We start from the raw sequence: 20,896 nt of genomic DNA on the forward strand, positions 1-20,896 counted from the left end.
GGGGACGGGAAGGGACATGGGGGGGGACATGTAGGGAAATGGGGGACACGAGGGGACGGGGGGGACCCAGGGGACACGAGGGGACATGGGGGGACCCAGGGGACATGCAGGGACCGGGGGGACACGCGGGGACAAGCAGGGGACATGGGGGGACATGTGGGGATGGGGGGACACATGAGGCCACATGGAGGGGGACACAAGGGGACATGGGGGACCCAGAGTTCACGAGGGGACATGAGGGGGACACGCGGGGACACACAGGGGACATGGGAGACCCAGGGGACATGAGGGGGGACCCAGGGGACACGGGGGACCCAGGGGACACGCAGGGACATGGAGGGGGACATAAGAGGGGGACACAGGGGACATGGGGGACCTAGGGGACACGGGGGGGACACATGAGGGACTCAGGGGACATGAGGGGACATGAGGGGGGACACGTGGGGACATGTGGGGACACAGAGGGGTCATGGGGGACCCAGGGGACACGTGGGGGACATGGGGAGGGACACAGGGGGCCATGGGGGACCCAGGGGACAAGGGGGGGCACATGGGGGGATGGACATGAGGGGACATGAGGGGGGACATGTTGGGACGTGTGGGGACACACAGGGGACATGAGGGACGAGGGGACATGCGGGGGACACGGGGAACCCAGGGGACACATGGGGACATGAGGAGGGACACATGGGGGGACACGGGGGACCCAGGGGCCACACGGGGCCATGGGGGACCCAGGGGACATGTGGGGACATGGGGGGGGACACGGGGGACCCAGGGGCCACACGGGGGACACAGGGGACATGTGGGGACATGGGGGGGGACACAGGGGACACACGGAGCCATGGGGGACCCAGGGGACATGTGGGGACATGTGGGGGGACACGGGGGACCCAGGGGACACACGGGGACCCAGGGGACCCAGGGGACATGTGGGGACATGGGGGGGACCCAGGGGACACGGGGGACCCAGGGGACATGTGGGGACATGGGTGGGGACATGGGGGACCCAGGGGCCACGTGGGGGACACAGGGGACATGTGGGGACATGGGGGGGGACATAGGGGACACGGGGGACCCAGGGGCCACACGGGGCCATGGGGGACCCAGGGGACATGGGGGGGGGGGACACGGGGGACACGGGGGACCCAGGGGCCACACGGGGCCATGGGGGACCCAGGGGACATGGGGGGGGGGGACACGGGGGACACGGGGGACCCAGGGGCCACACGGGGCCATGGGGGACCCAGGGGACATGTGGGGACATGGGGGGGACCCAGGGGACATGGGGGACCCAGGGGACATGTGGGGACATGGGGGGACATGGGGGGGGACCCAGGGGACACACGGAGCCATGGGGGACCCAGGGGACATGTGGGGACATGGGGGGGGGGGGACACGGGGGACCCAGGGGACACACGGGGACCCAGGGGACATGTGGGGACATGGAGGGGGGACACAGGGGACCCAGGGGCCACACGGGGCCATGGGGGACCCAGGGGACATGGGGGGGGGGACACAGGGGACCCAGGGGCCACACGGGGGACACAGGGGACACGGGGGACCCAGGGGCCACACGGGGACCCAGGGGACATGTGGGGACATGGAGGGGGGACCCAGGGGACACACGGGGACCCAGGGGACATGTGGGGACACGGAGGGGGGACACAGGGGACACGGGGGACCCAGGGGACACACGGGGACCCAGGGGACCCAGGGGACATGTGGGGACATGGAGGGGGGACACAGGGGACATGGGAGACCCAGGGGACATGTTGGGACATGGAGGGGGGACACAGGGGACACGGGGGACCCAGGGGACACACGGGGGACCCAGGGGACACGGGGGACCCAGGGGACGCGGCGGTGGCGGCTCCCGCAGGGAACGTGCGGATCTCGGACCTGGGCCTGGCCGTGGAGCTCAAGGAGGGCGAGACCAAGACGAGGGGCTACGCGGGGACCCCGGGTAGGGACGGCGGCGTCACCCGCGCCCGCGTCACCCGCGCCCGCGTCACCCGCACCCGCGTCACCGGGACCCGCGTCACCGGGACCCATGGGTGTCACCTGCACCCGCGTCACCCGCGCCCGCGTCACCCGCACCCACGTCACCGGGACCCATGGGTGTCACCCGCACCCGTATCACCGTGACCCATGGGTGTCACCTGCACCCATGTCACTGAGACCCGCGAGTGTCACCCGTGTCACCGGGACCCACGGGTGTCGCCCGCACCCGCGTCACCCGCACCCACGTCACCGGGACCCACGGGTGTCACCCACACCCATGTCACCGGGACCCGCGGGTGTTACCCGCACCTGTATCACTGGGACCCACGGGTGTCACCTGCACCCATGTCACCGGGACCCGTGGGTGTCACCCACACCTGCGTCACCGGGACCCCGCGGGTGTCACCCGCACCTGTATCACCGGGACCCACGGGTGTCACCTGCACCTGCATCATCGGGACCCGCGGGCGTCACCCGCATCCATGTCACCGGGACCCGCGAGTGTCACCCGTGTCACCGGGACCCGCAGGTGTCACCCGCACCCGCGTCCTCGGGACCCACGGGTGTCACCCGCACCCGCGTCACCCGCACTCGCATCACCGGGACCCACGGGTGTCACCTGCACCCATGTCACCGGGACCCGTGGGTGTCACCCACACCTGCGTCACCGGGACCCCGTGGGTGTCACCCGCACCTGTATCACCGGGACTCACGGGTGTCACCTGCACCTGCATCACCGGGACCCGCGGGCGTCACCCGCACCCATGTCACTGGGACCCGCGAGTGTCACCCGTGTCACTGGGACCCGCAGGTGTCACCCGCACCTGCGTCACCGGGACTCGTGGGTGTCACCCGCACCCATGTCACCGGGACCTGCAGGTGTCACCTGCACCCGTGCGCCAGGGCCCCGTGGGGCGTCCCGGACACCTGGGCCCCTTGGGGTGTCACCCGGTCACGGGTCCCCACAGGGTGACGTGGCCGCTGGGGCCCGTCGGGGTGTCACCCCCAGCCCTTGGTCCCCGCAGGGTGACGTGGCCATTGGGGACCCTCATTGGGTGTCACCCCCAGCTGCTGGGACCCCTCGGGGTGTCACCGCGACTGCCGAGGTCCCTCGAGGTGTCACCCGTCCGTTGGTCCCCTTGGGGTGTCACCGCAACCGCCAGGGTCCCTTCAGGTGTCACCCGGCCGTTGGTCCCCACAGGGTGACGCAGCCGCTGGGACCCCTTCAGGTGTCACCTCTGGCCACCAGGGCCCCTTCAGGTGTCACCCCCGGACACCGGGACCCCTCAGGGTGTCACCACGACCACCGGGGGTCCCTCGAGGTGTCACCCATCCGCTGGTCCCTGCAGGGTGACGCAGCCGCCGGGACCCCTCAGGGTGTCACCCCCAGGCACCGGGGCCCCCTCAGGTGTCACCCCCGGACACTGGGACCCCTCAGGGTGTCACCTCCAGCTGCTGGGACCCCTCGGGGTGTCACCGCGACTGCCGGGGTCCCTCGAGGTGTCACCCGTCCGCTGTTCCCCGCAGGGTGACGCGGCCACTGGGACCCCTCAGGGTGTCACCCCTAGGGCACTGGGACCCCTCAGGGTGTCACTGCGACCACCAGGGTCCCTCGAGGTGTCACCCGTCTGCCGGTGCCCTCCGGGTGATGCGACCGCCGGGACCCCTCGGGGTGTCACCGCGACAACCACAGTCCCTCAGGGTGTCACCTGTCCGCCGTTCCCCGCAGGGTGACACAGCCACCGGGACCCCTCAGGGTGTCACCCCCAGACACCGGGACCCCTCGGGGTGTCACCGCGACCACCTGGGTCCCTCAAGGTGTCACCCGTCCGCCGGTCACCGCAGGGTGACGTGGCCACCAGGACCACTCGGGGTGTCACCCCTAGGGCACTGGGACCCCTCAGGGTGTCACCCCCGGCCACCGGGACCCCTCGGGGTGTCACCGTGAGCGCCGGCGCCCTCCGGGTGACGCGGCCGCCTGTCCCCGCAGGCTTCATGGCGCCGGAGCTGTTGCGGGACGAGGAGTACGACTGGAGCGTCGACTACTTCACGCTGGGTGTCACCATCTACGAGATGCTGGCGGCCACCGGGCCCTTCCGCAGCCGCGGCGAGAAGGTCCCCGAGTGTCCCCGAGTGTCCCCATGTGTCCCCCACGAAGCCTCGTGGGTCCCTGCATGTCCCCGAGTGTCCCCACGTGTCCCCCATGAAGCCTCGCGGGTCCCCGAGTGTCCCCATGTGTCCCCAAGTGTCCCCCCCCACATGTCCCCGAGTGTCCCCATGTGTCCCCCACGAAGCCTCGTGGGTCCCCGAGTGTCCCCATGTGTCCCCAAGTGTCCCCCCCCACATGTCCCCGAGTGTCCCCATGTGTCCCCCACGAAGCCCCGCGTGTCCCCTAGTGTCCCCGAGTGTCCCCAAGTGTCCCCATGTGTCCCCCATGAAGCCTCGCGGGTCCCCGAGTGTCCCCATGTGTCCCCAAGTGTCCCCGAGTGTCCCCCACGAAGCCTCGTGGGTCCCTGCGTGTCCTCGAGTGTCCCCAAGTGTCCCCACATGTCCCCATGTGTCCCCCACGAAGCCTCGTGGGTCCTCGAGTGTCCCCATGTGTCCCCAAGTGTTCCCAAGTGTCCCCAAGTGTCCCCGAGTGTCCCCCACAAAGCCCCGCAGGTCCCTGCGGGTCTCCAATTGTCCCCGAGTGTCCCCGAGTGTCCCCACATGTCCCCATGTGTCCCCCACAAAGCCTCGCGGGTCCCCGAGTGTCCCCAAGTGTCCCCGAGTGTCCCCACATGTCCCCATGTGTCCCCCACGAAGCCCCATGTGTCCCCGAGTGTCCCCAAGTGTCCCCAAGTGCCCACACGTGTCCCCCCCCACATGTCCCCGAGTGCCCCATGTGTCCCCCACGAAGCCTCGCGGGTCCCTGCATGTCCCCGAGTGTCCCCAAGTGTCCCCGAGTGTCTCCAAGTGTCCCCATGTGTCCCCACGAAGCCTCACGGGTCCCTGCGTGTCCCCGAGTGTCCCCGTGTGTCCCCCACCACAAAGCCTCGCGGGTCCCCGAGTGTCCCCCATGTGTCCCCATGTGTCCCCGAGTGTCCCCAAGTGTCCCCGAGTGTCCCCATGTGTCCCCAAGTGTCCCCACATGTCCCCATGTGTCCCCATGTGTCCCCCACGAAGCCTCGCGGGTCCCTGCGTGTCCCCAAGTGTCCCCAAGTGTCCCCGAATGTCCCCAAGTGTCCCCACATGTCCCCATGTGTCCCCCACGAAGCCTCGCGGGTCCCCGAGTGTCCCCACGTGTCCCCGAGTGTCCCCACATGTCCCCACGTGTCCCCATGTGTCCCCCATGAAGCCCCCGTGTCCCTGAGTGTCCCCACGTGTCCCCGAGTGTCCCCACATGTCCCCACGTGTCCCCATGTGTCCCCCATGAAGCCCCGTGTGTCCCCGAGTGTCCCCGAGTGTCCCCAAATGTCCCTGAGAGTCCCCAAGTGTCCCCATGTGTCCCCCACGAAGCCTTGTGGGTCCCCGAGTGTCCCCAAGTGTCCCCAAGTGTCCCCGAGTGTCCCCAAATGTCTCCAAGTGTCCCCACATGTCCCCATGTGTCCCCCATGAAGCCCCGCGTGTCCCCGCGTGTCCCCAAGTGTCCCCGAGTGTCCCCATGTGTCCCCCCCCACATGTCCCCGAGTGTCCCCGCGTGTCCCCAAGTGTCCCCACGTGTCCCCTCATGTCCCCATGTGTCCCCCACGAAGCCTCGTGGGTCCCTGCATGTCCCTGAGTGTCCCCGAGTGTCCCCAAATGTCCCCACGTGTCCCTGAGTGTCCCCGAGTGTCCCCCATGTCCCCAATATCCCCAACACCCCAAATGTCCCCAATGTCCCCAATACCCCCAATACCCCCACTGTCCCCATGTCCCCATGTCCCCATGTCCCCACGATGTCCCCATGTCCCCTCGGTGCAGGTGGAGCTCTCCGAGGTGACCCGCCGCGTCCTCCACGACCCCGTGCGCTACCCCGTGTCCCCATGTCCCCAATATCCCCAATGTCCCCATGATGTCCCCATGTCCCCACGATGTCCCCATGTCCCCATGATGTCCCCACGCAGGTGGAGCTGTCCGAGGTGACCCGTCGTGTCCTCCACGACCCCGAGCGCTACCCCGTGTCCCCATGTCCCCCATGTCCCCAATGTCCCCAATATCCCCAATACCACCAATACCCCCAATGTCCCCATGATGTCCCCAATGTCTCCAATATCCCCAATATCCCCAATACCTCTAATGTCCCCCATGATGTCCCCATGTCCCCATGTCCCCACGATGTCCCCATTGTCCCCAATGTCCCCACACAGGTGGAGCTCTCCGAGGTGACCTGCCGCGTCCTCCACGACCCCGTGCGCTACCCCGTGTCCCCATGTCCCCATGTCCCCATGATGTCCCCATGATGTCCCCATTGTCCCCATGTCCCCACGCAGGTGGAGCTGTCCGAGGTGACCCGCCGCGTCCTCCACGACCCCGTGCGCTACCCCGTGTCCCCATGTCCCCAATACCCCCAATACCCCCAATATCCCCAATGTCCCCATGATGTCCCCATGTCCCCACGATGTCCCCAATATCCACCACGCAGGTGGAGCTCTCCGAGGTGACCCGCCGCGTCCTGCACGACCCCGTGCGCTACCCCGTGTCCCCATGTCCCCATGATGTCCCCAATACCCCCAATATCCCCAATATCCCCAATATCCCCAATGCCCCCAATGTCCCCCATGTCCCCATGATGTCCCCATGTCCTCATGATGTCCCCATGACCCCACATAGGTGGAGCTCTCGGAGTTGACACGTCGTGTCCTCCACGACCCCGTGCGCTACCCCCGTGTCCCCATCATGTCCCCATGTCCCCATGTCCCCAATGTCCCCAATATCCCCCATGTCCCCATGATGTCCCCATTGTCCCCAATGTCCCCCCATTGCAGGTGGAGCTCTCCGAGGTGACCCGCCGCGTCCTCCACGACCCCGTGCGCTACCCCATGCCCCAAGTCCCCATGTCCCCAATACCCCCAATACCCCCAATACCCCCAATACCCCCAATATCCCCAATGTCCCCATGATGTCCCCATGTCCCCATGATGTCCCCATGTCCCCAATATCCCCAATACCCCCAATACCCCCAATGTCCCCATGATGTCCCCATGATGTCCCCATGTCCCCTCGGTGCAGGTGGAGCTGTCCGAGGTGACCCGCCGCGTCCTCCACGACCCCGTGCGCTACCCCGTGTCCCCATGTCCCCATGTCCCCAATACCCCCAATACCCCCAATACCCCCAATACCCCCAATATCCCCAATGTCCCCATGATGTCCCCATGTCCCCATGATGTCCCCATTGTCCCCAATGTCCCCACGCAGGTGGAGCTCTCCGAGGTGACCCGCCGCGTCCTCCACGACCCCGTGCGCTACCCCGTGTCCCCATGTCCCCATGATGTCCCCATGTCCCCCATGTCCCCAATATCCCCAATACCCCCAATACCCCCAATGTCCCCATGATGTCCCCATGTCCCCATGATGTCCCCAATGTCCCCTTGTTCCAGGTGGAGCTGTCCGAGCTGACCCGCCGCGTCCTCCACGACCCCATGCGCTACCCCGTGTCCCCATGTCCCCATGATGTCCCCATGTCCCCCATGTCCCCAATATCCCCAATACCCCCAATGTCCCCAATGTCCCCATGATGTCCCCATGTCCCCATGTCCCCAATATCCCCAATACCCCCAATACCCCCAATGTCCCCAATGTCCCCCATGTCCCCACGATGTCCCCATGTCCCCACGATGTCCCCATTGTCCCCAATGTCCCCCCGTTGCAGGTGGAGCTCTCCGAGGTGACCCGCCGCGTCCTCCACGACCCCGTGCGCTACCCCGTGTCCCCATGTCCCCATGTCCCCATGTCCCCAATATCCCCAATACCCCCAATGTCCCCCATGTCCCCACGATGTCCCCATTGTCCCCAATGTCCCCACACAGGTGGAGCTGTCCGAGGTGACCCGCCGCGTCCTCCACGACCCCGTGCGCTACCCCGTGTCCCCATGTCCCCATGATGTCCCCATGTCCCCAATACCCCCAATACCCCCCATGTCCCCATGTCTCCCGTGTCCCCATGATGTCCCCATGTCCCCAATATCCCCAATAACCCCAATTTCCCCTTGATGTCCCCATGTCCCCATGATGTCCCCATGATGTCCCCATGTCCCCAATACCCCCAATACCCCCAATGTCCCCATGACGTCCCCATGTCCCCATGATGTCCCCATGTCCCCATGATGTCCCCATGATGTCCCCAATGTCCCCCGTTGCAGGTGGAGCTCTCTGAGGTGACCCGCCGCATCCTCCACGACCCCGTGCGCTACCCCGTGTCCCCATGTCCCCATGATGTCCCCATGTCCCCCATGTCCCCCATGTCCCCACTACCCCCAATACCCCCAATACCCCCAATGTCCCCCATGTCCCCACAATGTCCCCATTGTCCCCAATGTCCCCCGTTGCAGGTGGAGCTGTCCGAGCTGACCCGCCGCGTCCTCCACGACCCCATGCGCTACCCCGTGTCCCCATGTCCCCATGATGTCCCCATGTCCCCATGTCCCCACTACCCCCAATACCCCCAATATCCCCAATGTCCCCATGATGTCCCCATGATGTCCCCATGTCCCCATGATGTCCCCATGTCCCCACACAGGTAGAGCTCTCCGAGGTGACCCGCCGCGTCCTGCACGACCCCGTGCGCTACCCCGTGTCCCCATGTCCCACATGTCCCCATGATGTCCCAATGTCCCCCATGTCGCCATGTCCCTATAATGTCCCCATGATGTCCCAATGTCCCCCATGTCCCCACGATGTCCCCACACAGGTGGAGCTCTCCGAGGTGACCCGCCGCGTCCTCCACGACCCCGTGCGCTACCCCGTGTCCCCATGTCCCCCATGTCCCCATGATGTCCCCATGATGTCCCCGTGTCCCCATGTCCCCCATGTCCCCACGATGTCCCCATTGTCCCCAATGTCCCCCCATTGCAGGTGGAGCTGTCTGAGGTGACCCGCCATGTCCTCCACGACCCCGTGCGCTACCCTGTGTCCCCATGTCCCCAATACCCCCAATACCCCCAATGTCCCCCATGTCCCCATGATGTCCCCATTGTCCCCAATGTCCCCTCGTTCCAGGTGGAGCTGTCCGAGGTGACCCGCCGCGTCCTCCACGACCCCGTGCGCTACCCCGTGTCCCCATGTCCCCATGTCCCCATGTCCCCAATATCCCCAATACCCCCAATGTCCCCCATGTCCCCACGATGTCCCCATTGTCCCCAATGTCCCCACACAGGTGGAGCTGTCCGAGGTGACCCGCCGCGTCCTCCACGACCCCATGCGCTACCCCGTGTCCCCATGTCCCCATGATGTCCCCATGTCCCCAATACCCCCAATACCCCCCATGTCCCCATGTCTCCCGTGTCCCCATGATGTCCCCATGTCCCCAATATCCCCAATACCCCCAATTTCCCCTTGATGTCCCCATGTCCCCATGATGTCCCCATGATGTCCCCATGTCCCCAATACCCCCAATACCCCCAATGTCCCCATGACGTCCCCATGTCCCCATGATGTCCCCATGTCCCCATGATGTCCCCATGATGTCCCCAATGTCCCCCGTTGCAGGTGGAGCTCTCTGAGGTGACCCGCCGCATCCTCCACGACCCCGTGCGCTACCCCGTGTCCCCATGTCCCCATGATGTCCCCATGTCCCCCATGTCCCCCATGTCCCCAATGTCCCCAATATCCCCAATACCCCCAATACCCCCAATGTCCCCCATGTCCCCACAATGTCCCCATTGTCCCCAATGTCCCCCGTTGCAGGTGGAGCTGTCCGAGCTGACCCGCCGCGTCCTCCACGACCCCATGCGCTACCCCGTGTCCCCATGTCCCCATGATGTCCCCATGTCCCCATGTCCCCACTACCCCCAATACCCCCAATACCCCCAATGTCCCCCATGTCCCCATGATGTCCCCATTGTCCCCAATGTCCCCTCGTTCCAGGTGGAGCTGTCCGAGGTGACCCGCCGCGTCCTCCACGACCCCGTGCGCTACCCCGTGTCCCCATGTCCCCCATGTCCCCAATACCCCCAATACCCCCAATGTCCCCAATGTCCCCCATGTCCCCATGATGTCCTCATGTCCCCATGTCCCCACGATGTCCCCATTGTCCCCTTGGCACAGGTGGAGCTGTCCGAGGTGACCCGCCGTGTCCTCCACGACCCCGTGCGCTACCCCGTGTCCCCATGTCCCCATGATGTCCCCATGTCCCCCATGTCCCCCATATCCCCAATACCCCCAATGTCCCCATGTCCCCATGATGTCCCCATGATGTCCCCATTGTCCCCAATGTCCCCACACAGGTGGAGCTCTCCGAGGTGACCTGCCGCGTCCTCCACGACCCCGTGCGCTACCCCGTGTCCCCATGTCCCCATGTCCCCATGATGTCCCCATGATGTCCCCATTGTCCCCATGTCCCCACGCAGGTGGAGCTGTCCGAGGTGACCCGCCGCGTCCTCCACGACCCCGTGCGCTACCCCGTGTCCCCATGTCCCCAATACCCCCAATACCCCCAATATCCCCAATGTCCCCATGATGTCCCCATGTCCCCACGATGTCCCCAATATCCACCACGCAGGTGGAGCTCTCCGAGGTGACCCGCCGCGTCCTGCACGACCCCGTGCGCTACCCCGTGTCCCCATGTCCCCATGATGTCCCCAATACCCCCAATATCCCCAATATCCCCAATATCCCCAATGCCCCCAATGTCCCCCATGTCCCCATGATGTCCCCATGTCCTCATGATGTCCCCATGACCCCACATAGGTGGAGCTCTCGGAGTTGACACGTCGTGTCCTCCACGACCCCGTGCGCTACCCCGTGTCCCCATCATGTCCCCATGTCCCCATGTCCCCAATGTCCCCAATATCCCCCATGTCCCCATGATGTCCCCAATGTCCCCCCATTGCAGGTGGAGCTCTCCGAGGTGACCCGCTGCGTCCTCCACGACCCCGTGCGCTACCCCATGTCCCCATGTCCCCCATGTCCCCATGATGTCCCCATGTCCCCAATATCCCCAATACCCCCAATACCCCCAATACCCCCCAATGTCCCCACGATGTCCCCATGTCCCCCTGTCCCCATGTCCCCAATATCTCCAATACCCCCAATACCCCCCATGTCCCCATGATGTCCCCATGATGTCCCCATGTCCCCAATTTCCCCACGCAGGTGGAGCTCTCCGAGGTGACCCGCCGCGTCCTCCACGACCCCGTGCGCTACCCCGTGTCCCCATGTCCCCATGATGTCCCCATGTCCCCAATATCCCCAATACCCCCAATGTCCCCCATGTCCCCATGATGTCCCCATGTCCCCAATATCCCCAATATCCCCAATACCCCCAATGTCCCCATGATGTCCCCATGTCCCCATGATGTCCCCATGATGTCCCCATGTCCCCATGTCCCCAATACCCCCAATATCCCCAATACCCCCAATGTCCCCCATGTCCCCATGTCCCCATGATGTTCCCATGATGTCCCCATGTCCCCATGTCCCCAATACCCCCAATATCCCCAATATCCCCAATACCCCCATGTCCCCATGATGTCCTCATGTCCTCATGTCCCCACGATGTCCCCATGTCCCCCCGTTACAGGTGGAGCTCTCCGAGGTGACCCGCCGCGTCCTCCACGACCCCGTGCGCTACCCCCCCGGGTTCAGCGCGGCCGCCCGCGCGCTCTGCGAGGGGCTCCTGGCCAAGGAACCCGGCGCCCGCCTGGGCTTCCGCGGGGACGACTGCGCCCAGCTCAAGGGACAGCCCCTGTTCGAGGGGCTCAACTGGGGGCGCCTGGAGGCGGGTAGGGACGGGGGGACATTGGGGACATGGGGGACACGGAGGGACATGGGGGGGACGTGGAGACATTGGGGACATTGGGGGACATTGGGGACATTGGGGACATTGGGGGACATTGGGGACATTGGGGACATGGGGACATTGGGGGGACGTGGGGACATGGGGGACATTGGGGACACGGGGGGATATTGGGGACATGGGGGACATTGGGGACATTGGGGACATTGGGGACACGGGGGGATATTGGGGACATGGGGGACATTGGGGACATTGGGGACATTGGGGACATTGGGGACACGGGGGGATATTGGGGACATTGGGGACATGGGGACATTGGGGGACATGGGGACGACTGCGCCCAGCTCAAGGGGCAGCCCCTGTTTGAGGGGCTCAACTGGGGGCGCCTGGAGGCGGGTAGGGACGGGGTGGGACATTGGGGACATGGGGGGACATGGGGACGTTGGGGACATGGGGGACATTGGGGACATTGGGGACAGCGGGGACATTGGGGACACGGGGACATTGGGGACATTGGGGACATTGGGGACACGGGGGGACATGGGGACGACTGCGCCCAGCTCAAGGGGCAGCCCCTGTTCGAGGGGCTCAACTGGGGGCGCCTGGAGGCGGGTAGGGACGGGGGGACATTGGGGACATTGGGGACATTGGGGAGATGGGGGGACATTGGGGACAGCGGGGACATTGGGGACAGCGGGGACATTGGGGACATTGGGGACACGGGGGGATACGGGGGGGACATTGGGGACGTGGGGACATTGGGGAGATGGGGGGACATTGGGGACAGCGGGGACATTGGGGACATGGGGACATTGGGGACATTGGGGACACAGGGGGACATTGGGGACATGGGGGACACTGGGGACACGGGGGGACATGGGGACGACTGCGCCCAGCTCAAGGGGCAGCCCCTGTTCGAGGGGCTCAACTGGGGGCGCCTGGAGGCGGGTAGGGACGGGGGGGACATTGGGGACATTGGGGACAGCGGGGACATTGGGGGGACGTGGGGACATTGGGGACATGGGGGACATGGGGGGACAAGACACGGTGGGTGGCACCAACTCTGGGGGGGATCAAAATGCACAGAATGGCACCCAAATGGCCGGGACAAGACACGGGGGTGGCACCAACACAGGAGGTGGCACCAACACGGGGCGGATGGGACACAGGGGGACATGGAGGGCCATGGAGGGACATGGGGGATGAGACATGAGGGGACATTGAGGGGACACAGGGTGATGGGACATGGGGGTGACACTGACACGGGGGACATGGCGGGACAGGACATGGCGGGATGTGATACTCCAATCCCTGGGAATACCTAGGTGGCTCCGGGGAGTACTCGGGAGTACCTGGGTGGTACTTGGGAGTACCTAAGAGTACTCGGAGGACATGGGTAGTGCCAGGGAGTCCCTGGGAATATCTAGGTGGTACCGGGAGGTACTTGGGAGCACCTAGGTGGTACCAGGGAGTACTCCCGAGTACCTAAGAGTACTCGGAGTACATGGGGGAGACCCCTGGCAGTGCCAGGGAGTCTCTGGGAATACCTAGGTGGTATCAGGGGGTACCAGGGAGTACCTACGTGGTACCAGGGAGTACTCAGGAGCACCCAGGGGATACTCAGAAGTACCCAGGGTACATGGGGGAGACCCTTGGCAGTGTCGTGTAGTCCCTTAGTCCCTGGGAGTACCTAGGTGGTACTGGGGAGTACTCCTGAGTACCTAAGAGTACGCGGAGTACATGGGGGAGACCTCTGGCAATGCCAGGGAGTCTCTGGGAATACCTAGGTGGTACCAGGGGGTACCAGGGAGTACTCGGGAGGACCAGGGGATACTCTGGAGCCCCTAGGCGTTCCAGGATGCTCCGTGCCGCGTCCCCACAGGGCTGGTGCCGCCGCCGTTCGTGCCGGACCCGCGGCGGGTCTACGCCCGGGAGTACCAGGGGGTACTCAGGAGCACTAGGGGATACTGTGGAGCACCCAGGGGTACTCAGGAGCCCCAGGTGGTACCCAGGGGTACTCGAGAGCACCCAGGAGTACTCGGGAGCACCAGTGGGTACCAGGGGTAACCAGGGGGTACTTGGGAGCACTAGGGGATACCCCGGAGCCCCCAGGTGGTACTGGGGATACTCCAGAGAACCTGGGGATACCCGGAGCACTAGGGGGTACTCTGGAGCACCCAGGTGGTACCAGGGGGTACTCAGGAGCACTAGCGGATACTCCAGAGCACCCAGGTGGTACCAGGGGGTACTCGGGAGCACTAGGGGATACTTGGGAGCACTAGGGGATACTCCGGAGCACCCAGGGGTACTTGGGAGCACCAGGTGGTACCAGGAGGATACACAGGAGCACTAGGGGATACTCTGGAGCACCCAGGGGTACTCGGAAGCACCCAGGGGTTCTCAAGGATACTCGAGAGCAGACAGGGGGACTTGGGAGCACTAGGGGATACTCCAGAGCACCCAGGTGGTAGCGGGGGATACTCTGGAGCACCAGGGGGTACCGGGGTACTCAGAAGCACCCAGGGGTACTCGGGAGCACTAGGGGATACTCTGGAGCACCAGGTGGCGCTAGGGGACACTGGGGATACTCTGGAGCACCAGGGGGTACCGGGGTACTCAGAAGCACCCAGGGGTACTCGGGAGCACTAGGGGATACTCTGGAGCATCAGGTGACACTAGGGGACACTGGGGATACTCTGGAGCACCAGGGGGTACCGGGGTACTCAGAAGCACCAAGGGGTACTCGGGAGCACCAGGGGATACCCCGGGGCACCCAAGTGGTCCCAGGATCCTCCGTGTCACGTCCCGCCGTCCCGCAGGGCTGGTGCCGCTGCCGTTCGTGCAGGACCCGCGGCGGGTCTATGCCCGGGAGTACCAGGGAGTACTCAAGGGTGCCTGGGGGCACCAGGGGGTACTCGGGAGCACTAGGGGATACTCTGGAGCACCCAGAGGGTACTCGGGAGCACCCAGGAGTACTCAGGAGCACTAGGGGATACTCCAGAGCACCCAGGGGTGCTCGGGAGCACCAGGGGATACTCAGGAGCACCAGGTGGTACCAGGGAGTACTTGGGAGCACCCAGAGGTACTCGGGAGCCCCCAGGCATTCCAGGATGCTCTGTGTCACGTCCCGCCGTCCCGCAGGGCTGGTGGCGCCGCCGTTCGTGCTGGACCAGCGGCGGGTCTATGCCCGGGAGTACCAGGGAGTACTCGGGAGCACTAGGGGGTACTCTGGAGCACCCAGGGGTACTCGGGAGCACCAGGGGGTACACAGGAACAGCAGGTGGTACCAGGAGGTACTCAGGAGCACTAGGGGGTACTCAGGAGCACCCAGGGGTACTTGGGAGCACCAGAGGGTACCGGGAGCACCCAGGGGCACTTGGGAGCACCAGGTGGTACCAGGGGTACTCGGGAGCACTAGGGGATACTCTGGAGTACCCAGGGGTACTCGGGAGCACTAGGGGGTACCGGGAGCACCAGGTGGTACCAGGGGGTACTTGGGAGCACTAGGGGATACTCCAGAGCACCCAGGGGTACTCAGGAGCACCAGGGGGTACCGGGAGCACCAGGTGGTACCAGGGGATACTCAGGAGCACTAGGGAATACTCCGGAGCACCCAGGGGTACTCGGGAACACCAGGGGGTACTCAGGAGCACCAAATGGTACCAAGGGGTACTCGGGAGCACTAGGGGATACTCCGGAGCACCCAAGTGGTCCCAGGATGCCCCATGTCACGTCCCGTCGTCCCGCAGGGCTGGTGCCGCTGCCGTTCGTGCCGGACCCGCGGCGGGTCTATGCCCGGGAGTACCAGGGAGTACTCGGGAGCACTAGGGGGTACTCAGGAGCACTAGGGGGTACTCTGGAGCACCCAGGTGGTACCAGGGGGTACTCGGGAGCACTAGGGGATACTCGGGAGCACTAGGGGGTACTCTAGAGCACCAGGGGACACCAGGGGACACTGGAAATACTCCGGAGCACCTAAGTGGTCCCAGGATGCCCCGTGTCACGTCCCGCCGTCCCGCAGGGCTGGTGCCGCCGCCGTTCGTGCCGGACCCGCGGCGGGTCTACGCCAAGGACCTGGCGGACGTGGGCGCCTTCTCGTCGGTGCGCGGCGTGGAGCTGGACGGCGCCGACGAGGCGCTCTGCGCCGCCTTCGCCTCGGGCACCGTGGCGGCCGCGTGGCAGCAGGAGCTGCTGGACACCGGCATCTTCGAGGAGCTCAACGTGTGGGGGGCGCCGGGGACGCTGCCCCCCGACCTGGACCCCCGCGGGGCGCCCGGCGCCCGCTCCGCCGCCTGCCGCCTGCTCTGAGCACCAATGGGAGCCAATGGGAGCCCGAATAGGGGCACCCAATGGGACATCCAAGATGGGCACCCAATGGGACACCCAATATGGGAGCTCCAATGGGAGCCCAAGAAGGAGCACCCAAGATGGGCACCCCCAATGGGAACCCAAGAAGGGGCACCCAAGATGGGCACCCAAAGGGACACCCAAGATGGGAGTCCCCAATGGGAGCCCAAATAGGGACACCCAAGATGGGCACCCCCATTGGGAGCCCAAGAAGGAGCACCCAATGGGACATTCAAGATGGGAGTCCCCAATGGGAGCCCAAGAAGGGGCACCCAATGGGAAACCCAAGATGGGAGCCCCAATGGGACGCCCAAGATGGGCACCCCCAATGGGAGCCAAGAAGGGGCACCCAAGATGGGCACCCCCCAATGGGAGATCCCAATGGGAGCCCAAATAGGGGCACTCAATGGGACACCCAAGATGGGAGCCCCCAATGGGAGCCCAAGAAGGAGCACCCAAATGGGACATCCAAGATGGGAGCCCAAATAGGGGCACCCAATGGGACACCCAAGATGGGAACCCCAATGGGAGCCCAAAGAGGGGCACCCAAGATGGGAGCCCCCAATGGGACACCCAAGAAGGGGAACCCAAGATGGGCACCCAATGGGACATCCAAGATGGGAGCCCCAATGGGAGCCAACAAAGGGACCCCCAAGATGGGCACCCTCAATGGGAGTCCATAAAGGGGCACCCAAGATGGGATCCCCCAATGGGAACCCAAGAAGGGGCACCCAATGGGACATCCAAGATGGGAGCCCCAATGGGAGCCCAAGAAGGGGAACCCAAGATGGGAGCCCCAAGATGCGACACCCAAGATGGGCGCCCCAATGGGAGACCCCAAAGGGGCACCCACATGGGACCCCCCAAAGGGCCACCCCAATGTCCCGCTTGTCCCCGTGGCGGCCGCGTGGCAGCAGGAGCTGCTGGACACCGGCATCTTCGAGGAGCTCAACGTGTGGGGGGCGCCGGGGACGCTGCCCCCCGACCTGGACCCCCGCGGGGCGCCCGGCGCCCGCTCCGCCGCCTGCCGCCTGCTCTGAGATGGGGGGACCCAATGGGAGCCCCCAATGGGAGCCCAAAAAGGGGCGCCCAAGATGGGCACCCCCCAATGGGAACCCAAGAAGGGGAACCCAAGATGGGCACCCAATGGGACGCCCAAGATGGGAGCCCCAAGATGGGACCCCCAAGATGGGAGCTCCCAATGGGAGCTGCCAATGGGAGTCCCCAATGGGAGCCCAAATAGGAGCACTCAATGGGACACCCAAGATGGGAGCCCCCAATGGGAGCCCAAGAAGGAGCACCCAAATGGGACATCCAAGATGGGAGCCCAAATAGGGGCACCCAATGGGACACCCAAGATGGGAACCCCAATGGGAGCCCAAAGAGGGGCACCCAAGATGGGAGCCCCCAATGGGACACCCAAGAAGGGGAACCCAAGATGGGCACCCAATGGGACATCCAAGATGGGAGCCCCAATGGGAGCCAACAAAGGGACCCCCAAGATGGGCACCCTCAATGGGAGTCCATAAAGGGGCACCCAAGATGGGATCCCCCAATGGGAACCCAAGAAGGGGCACCCAATGGGACATCCAAGATGGGATCCCAAATGGGAGCCCAAGAAGGAGCACCCAAATGGGACATCCAAGATGGGAGCCCAAATAGGGGCACCCAAGATGGGAACCCCCAATGGGACACCCAAGAAGGGGAACCCAAGATGGGCACCCAATGGGACGCCCAAGATGGGCACCCCCAATGGGAGCCAAGAAGGGGAACCCAAGATGGGCACCCCCCAATGGGAGATCCCAATGGGAGCCCAAATAGGGGCACTCAATGGGACACCCAAGATGGGAGCCCCCAATGGGAGCCCAAGAAGGAGCACCGAAATGGAACATCCAAGATGGGAGCCCAAATAGGGGCACCCAATGGGACACCCAAGATGGGAACCCCAATAGGAGCCCAAAGAGGGACACCCAAGATGGGCACCCCCAATGGGAACCCAAATGGGAGCCAACAAAGGAGCATCCAGATGGGCACCCCCAATGGGAGCCCAAATAGGGACACCCAAGATGGGCACCCAATGGGACATCCAAGATGGGAGCTCCAATGGGAGCCCCCAATGGGAGCCAACAATGGGACACCCAAGATGGGAGCCCCAATGGGAGCCCAAAGAGGGACACCCAATGGGACACCCAAGATGGGCACCCTCAATGGGAGCCCAAATAGGGGCACCCAAGATGGGCACCCTCAATGGGAGCCCAAATAGGGGCACCCAACGGGACACCCAAGATGGGAGCCCCAATGAGAGCCAACAAAGGGACCCCCAAGATGGGAATCCCCAATGGGAGCCAACAAAGGGGCACCCAGATGGGAGCACCCAATGCGAGCCCAAATAAGGGCACCCAAATGGGACACCCAAGATGGGAACCCTCAATGGGAGCCCAAGAAGGGGCACCCAAGATGGGAGTCCCCAATGGGAGCCCAAGAAGGGGCACCCAAGATGGGCACCCAATGGGACATCCAAGATGGGAGCCCCAATGGGAGCCAACAAAGGAGCATCCAGATGGGAGCCCCAATGGGAGCCCAAATAGGGACACCCAAGATGGGCACCCAATGGGACATCCAAGATGGGAGCTCCAATGGGAGCCCCCAATGGGAGCCAACAAAGGGACACCCAAGATGGGACACCCAAGATGGGAACCCTCAATGGGAGCCCAAGAAGGGGCACCCAATGGGACACCCAAGATGGGAGCCCCAATGAGAGCCAAGAAAGGGGCACCCAAGATGGGAGTCCCCAATGGGACCCCAAGAAGGGGCACCCAAGATGGGCACCCAAGATGGGAACCCCAATGGGAGCCCAAATAGGGGCACCCAACGGGACACCCAAGATGGGAGCCTCAATGGGAGTCAACAAAGGGGCACCCAAGATGGGATCCCCCAATGGGAACCCAAGAAGGGGCGCCCAACGGGACACCCAAGATGGGACCCCCCCCCCCGAGATGGGAGTCCCAATGGGACCCCAAAAAGGGGCACCCAAATGGGACCCCCAAAATGGGACCCCCCCATGGGAGCCCAAATAGGGAGACCGAAATGGGAGCCCCCCCATGGGAGCCCCCTCCCCCATCCAGCGAAGAACGGGGGACACCCACGGGGACCCCAAATATTGGACGGCCCCCCGAGCCCTCAAAAGGGGGGCAAAACTCCCATGGGGCCCCCCAAAACATGGGGGGGACTCCCATGGGGACCCCAAAAATGGGGACAACCCCCCCAATACCTCAAATAGGGGGGACTCCCATGGGGACCCCCAAAATGGGGACAACCCCCCAATACCTCAAATAGGGGGGGACTCCCATGGGGACCCCCCCAGTCCCTCAAATGGGGGGGACTCCCATGGGGACCCCAAAAAAGGGGACAACCCCCCCCCCAAGTCCCCGGAATGGGGGGGGGGTGTCCCCAGCACCCCGGAAATGGAGGGAACCCCCCAAAACGAGCGGGTCCCCCCCAAAAGGGAACCCCCCCCAGAGCACCCCAAAAACGGGGGGGGGCACCCACAGGCAGCTCCGAAACCGGCCCCCCCCAAAAAACACCCCCAAAATGAGGGGATTTTCCCCCAAAACGGGGACCCCTCAAAAGAAGCCAAAGAAGGGGGCGCCCCCCCAAAATCTCAGGGACACCCCAAAAACGCGACCCCCCCCCCCAACCCCCCATCCAGGGGCCCAGGCGTCCGGGCCCCCCCCCATTCCATGTGCACAATAAATCTGTGGTCGTGACTGTCCCCCCCGTGTCGCCTTTTGGGGACCCTCCCCCCGGGACCACCCCCAATGTCCCCGAGTGTCCCCAAGGTCCCCCCGTGTCCCCAAGGTCCCCCCAATGACCCCCCCAATGTCACCAAGGTCCCCCGGTTCCCTGAGACTTCCAGTGTCCCCCCCCGTGTCCCCAGTGTCCCCCCAGGGCCCCCCTTGTCCCCAAGGTCCCCCCCCAATGTCCCCCCCTGTCCCTAATATCCCCCAAGGTCCCCCCGTGTCCCCAAGGTCCCCCCCAATGTCCTCCCCATGTCCCCAAAGTCCCCCGGGTCCCTGACACTTCCAGTGTCCCCCAATGTCCCCCTATGTCCCCCCTGTCCCTAATATCCCCCCCAGGTCCCCCCGTGTCCCAAGGTCCCCCCCATGTCCCCAAAGTCCCCCAGGTCTCCGAGACTTCCAGTGTCCCCCCATGTCCCCAATGGTCCCCGGTGTCCCCAAGGTCCCCCCGCCCCCAAGGTCCCCCCCCCCAATGTCCCCCCCGATGTCCCCAAGGTCCCCCGATCCTTGAGACTTCCAGTGTCCCCTCGTGTCCCCAATGTCCCCCCGTGTCCCCAATATCCCCCCAGCTCCCCCCGTGTCCCCAAGACCCCCCCAATAGCCCCCCCCCCCATGTCCCCAAACTCCCCCGGGTCCCTGAGACTTCCAGTGTCCCCCCGTGTCCCCAGTGTCCCCCCAGGTGCCCCCTTGTCCCCAAGGTCCCCCCGCCAATGTCCCCCCCTGTCCCTAATATCCCCCAAGGTCTCCCCGTGTCCCCAATGTCCCCCCCAATGTCCCCAAAGTCCCCCAGGTCTCCGAGACTTCCAGTGTCCCCCCATGTCCCCAATGGTCCCCGG

At 64.9% G+C, this 20,896-nt stretch overlaps 1 protein-coding gene across 1 annotated transcript; it reads left to right on the top strand.

Annotated features, from left to right (window-relative positions):
* Positions 1-1,882: 1,882 nt before the first annotated feature.
* LOC148590054 (rhodopsin kinase GRK1-like) lies at positions 1,883-16,224 on the top strand (the record flags this gene model as incomplete). The annotated part of the gene is made up of 4 exons (XM_088539529.1): positions 1,883-1,966; positions 3,995-4,119; positions 11,701-11,902; positions 15,938-16,224. Coding segments are annotated over 4 exons (698 nt in total), but the record flags the coding sequence as incomplete, so codon positions are not given.
* Positions 16,225-20,896: the final 4,672 nt, after the last annotated feature.

This window comes from Tinamus guttatus, unplaced genomic scaffold (genome assembly GCF_059628265.1).
Source record: "Tinamus guttatus ecotype Peru unplaced genomic scaffold, ASM5962826v1 Tinamus_guttatus_pri_ptg001795l, whole genome shotgun sequence".
Lineage (NCBI taxonomy): Eukaryota > Metazoa > Chordata > Aves > Tinamiformes > Tinamidae > Tinamus > Tinamus guttatus.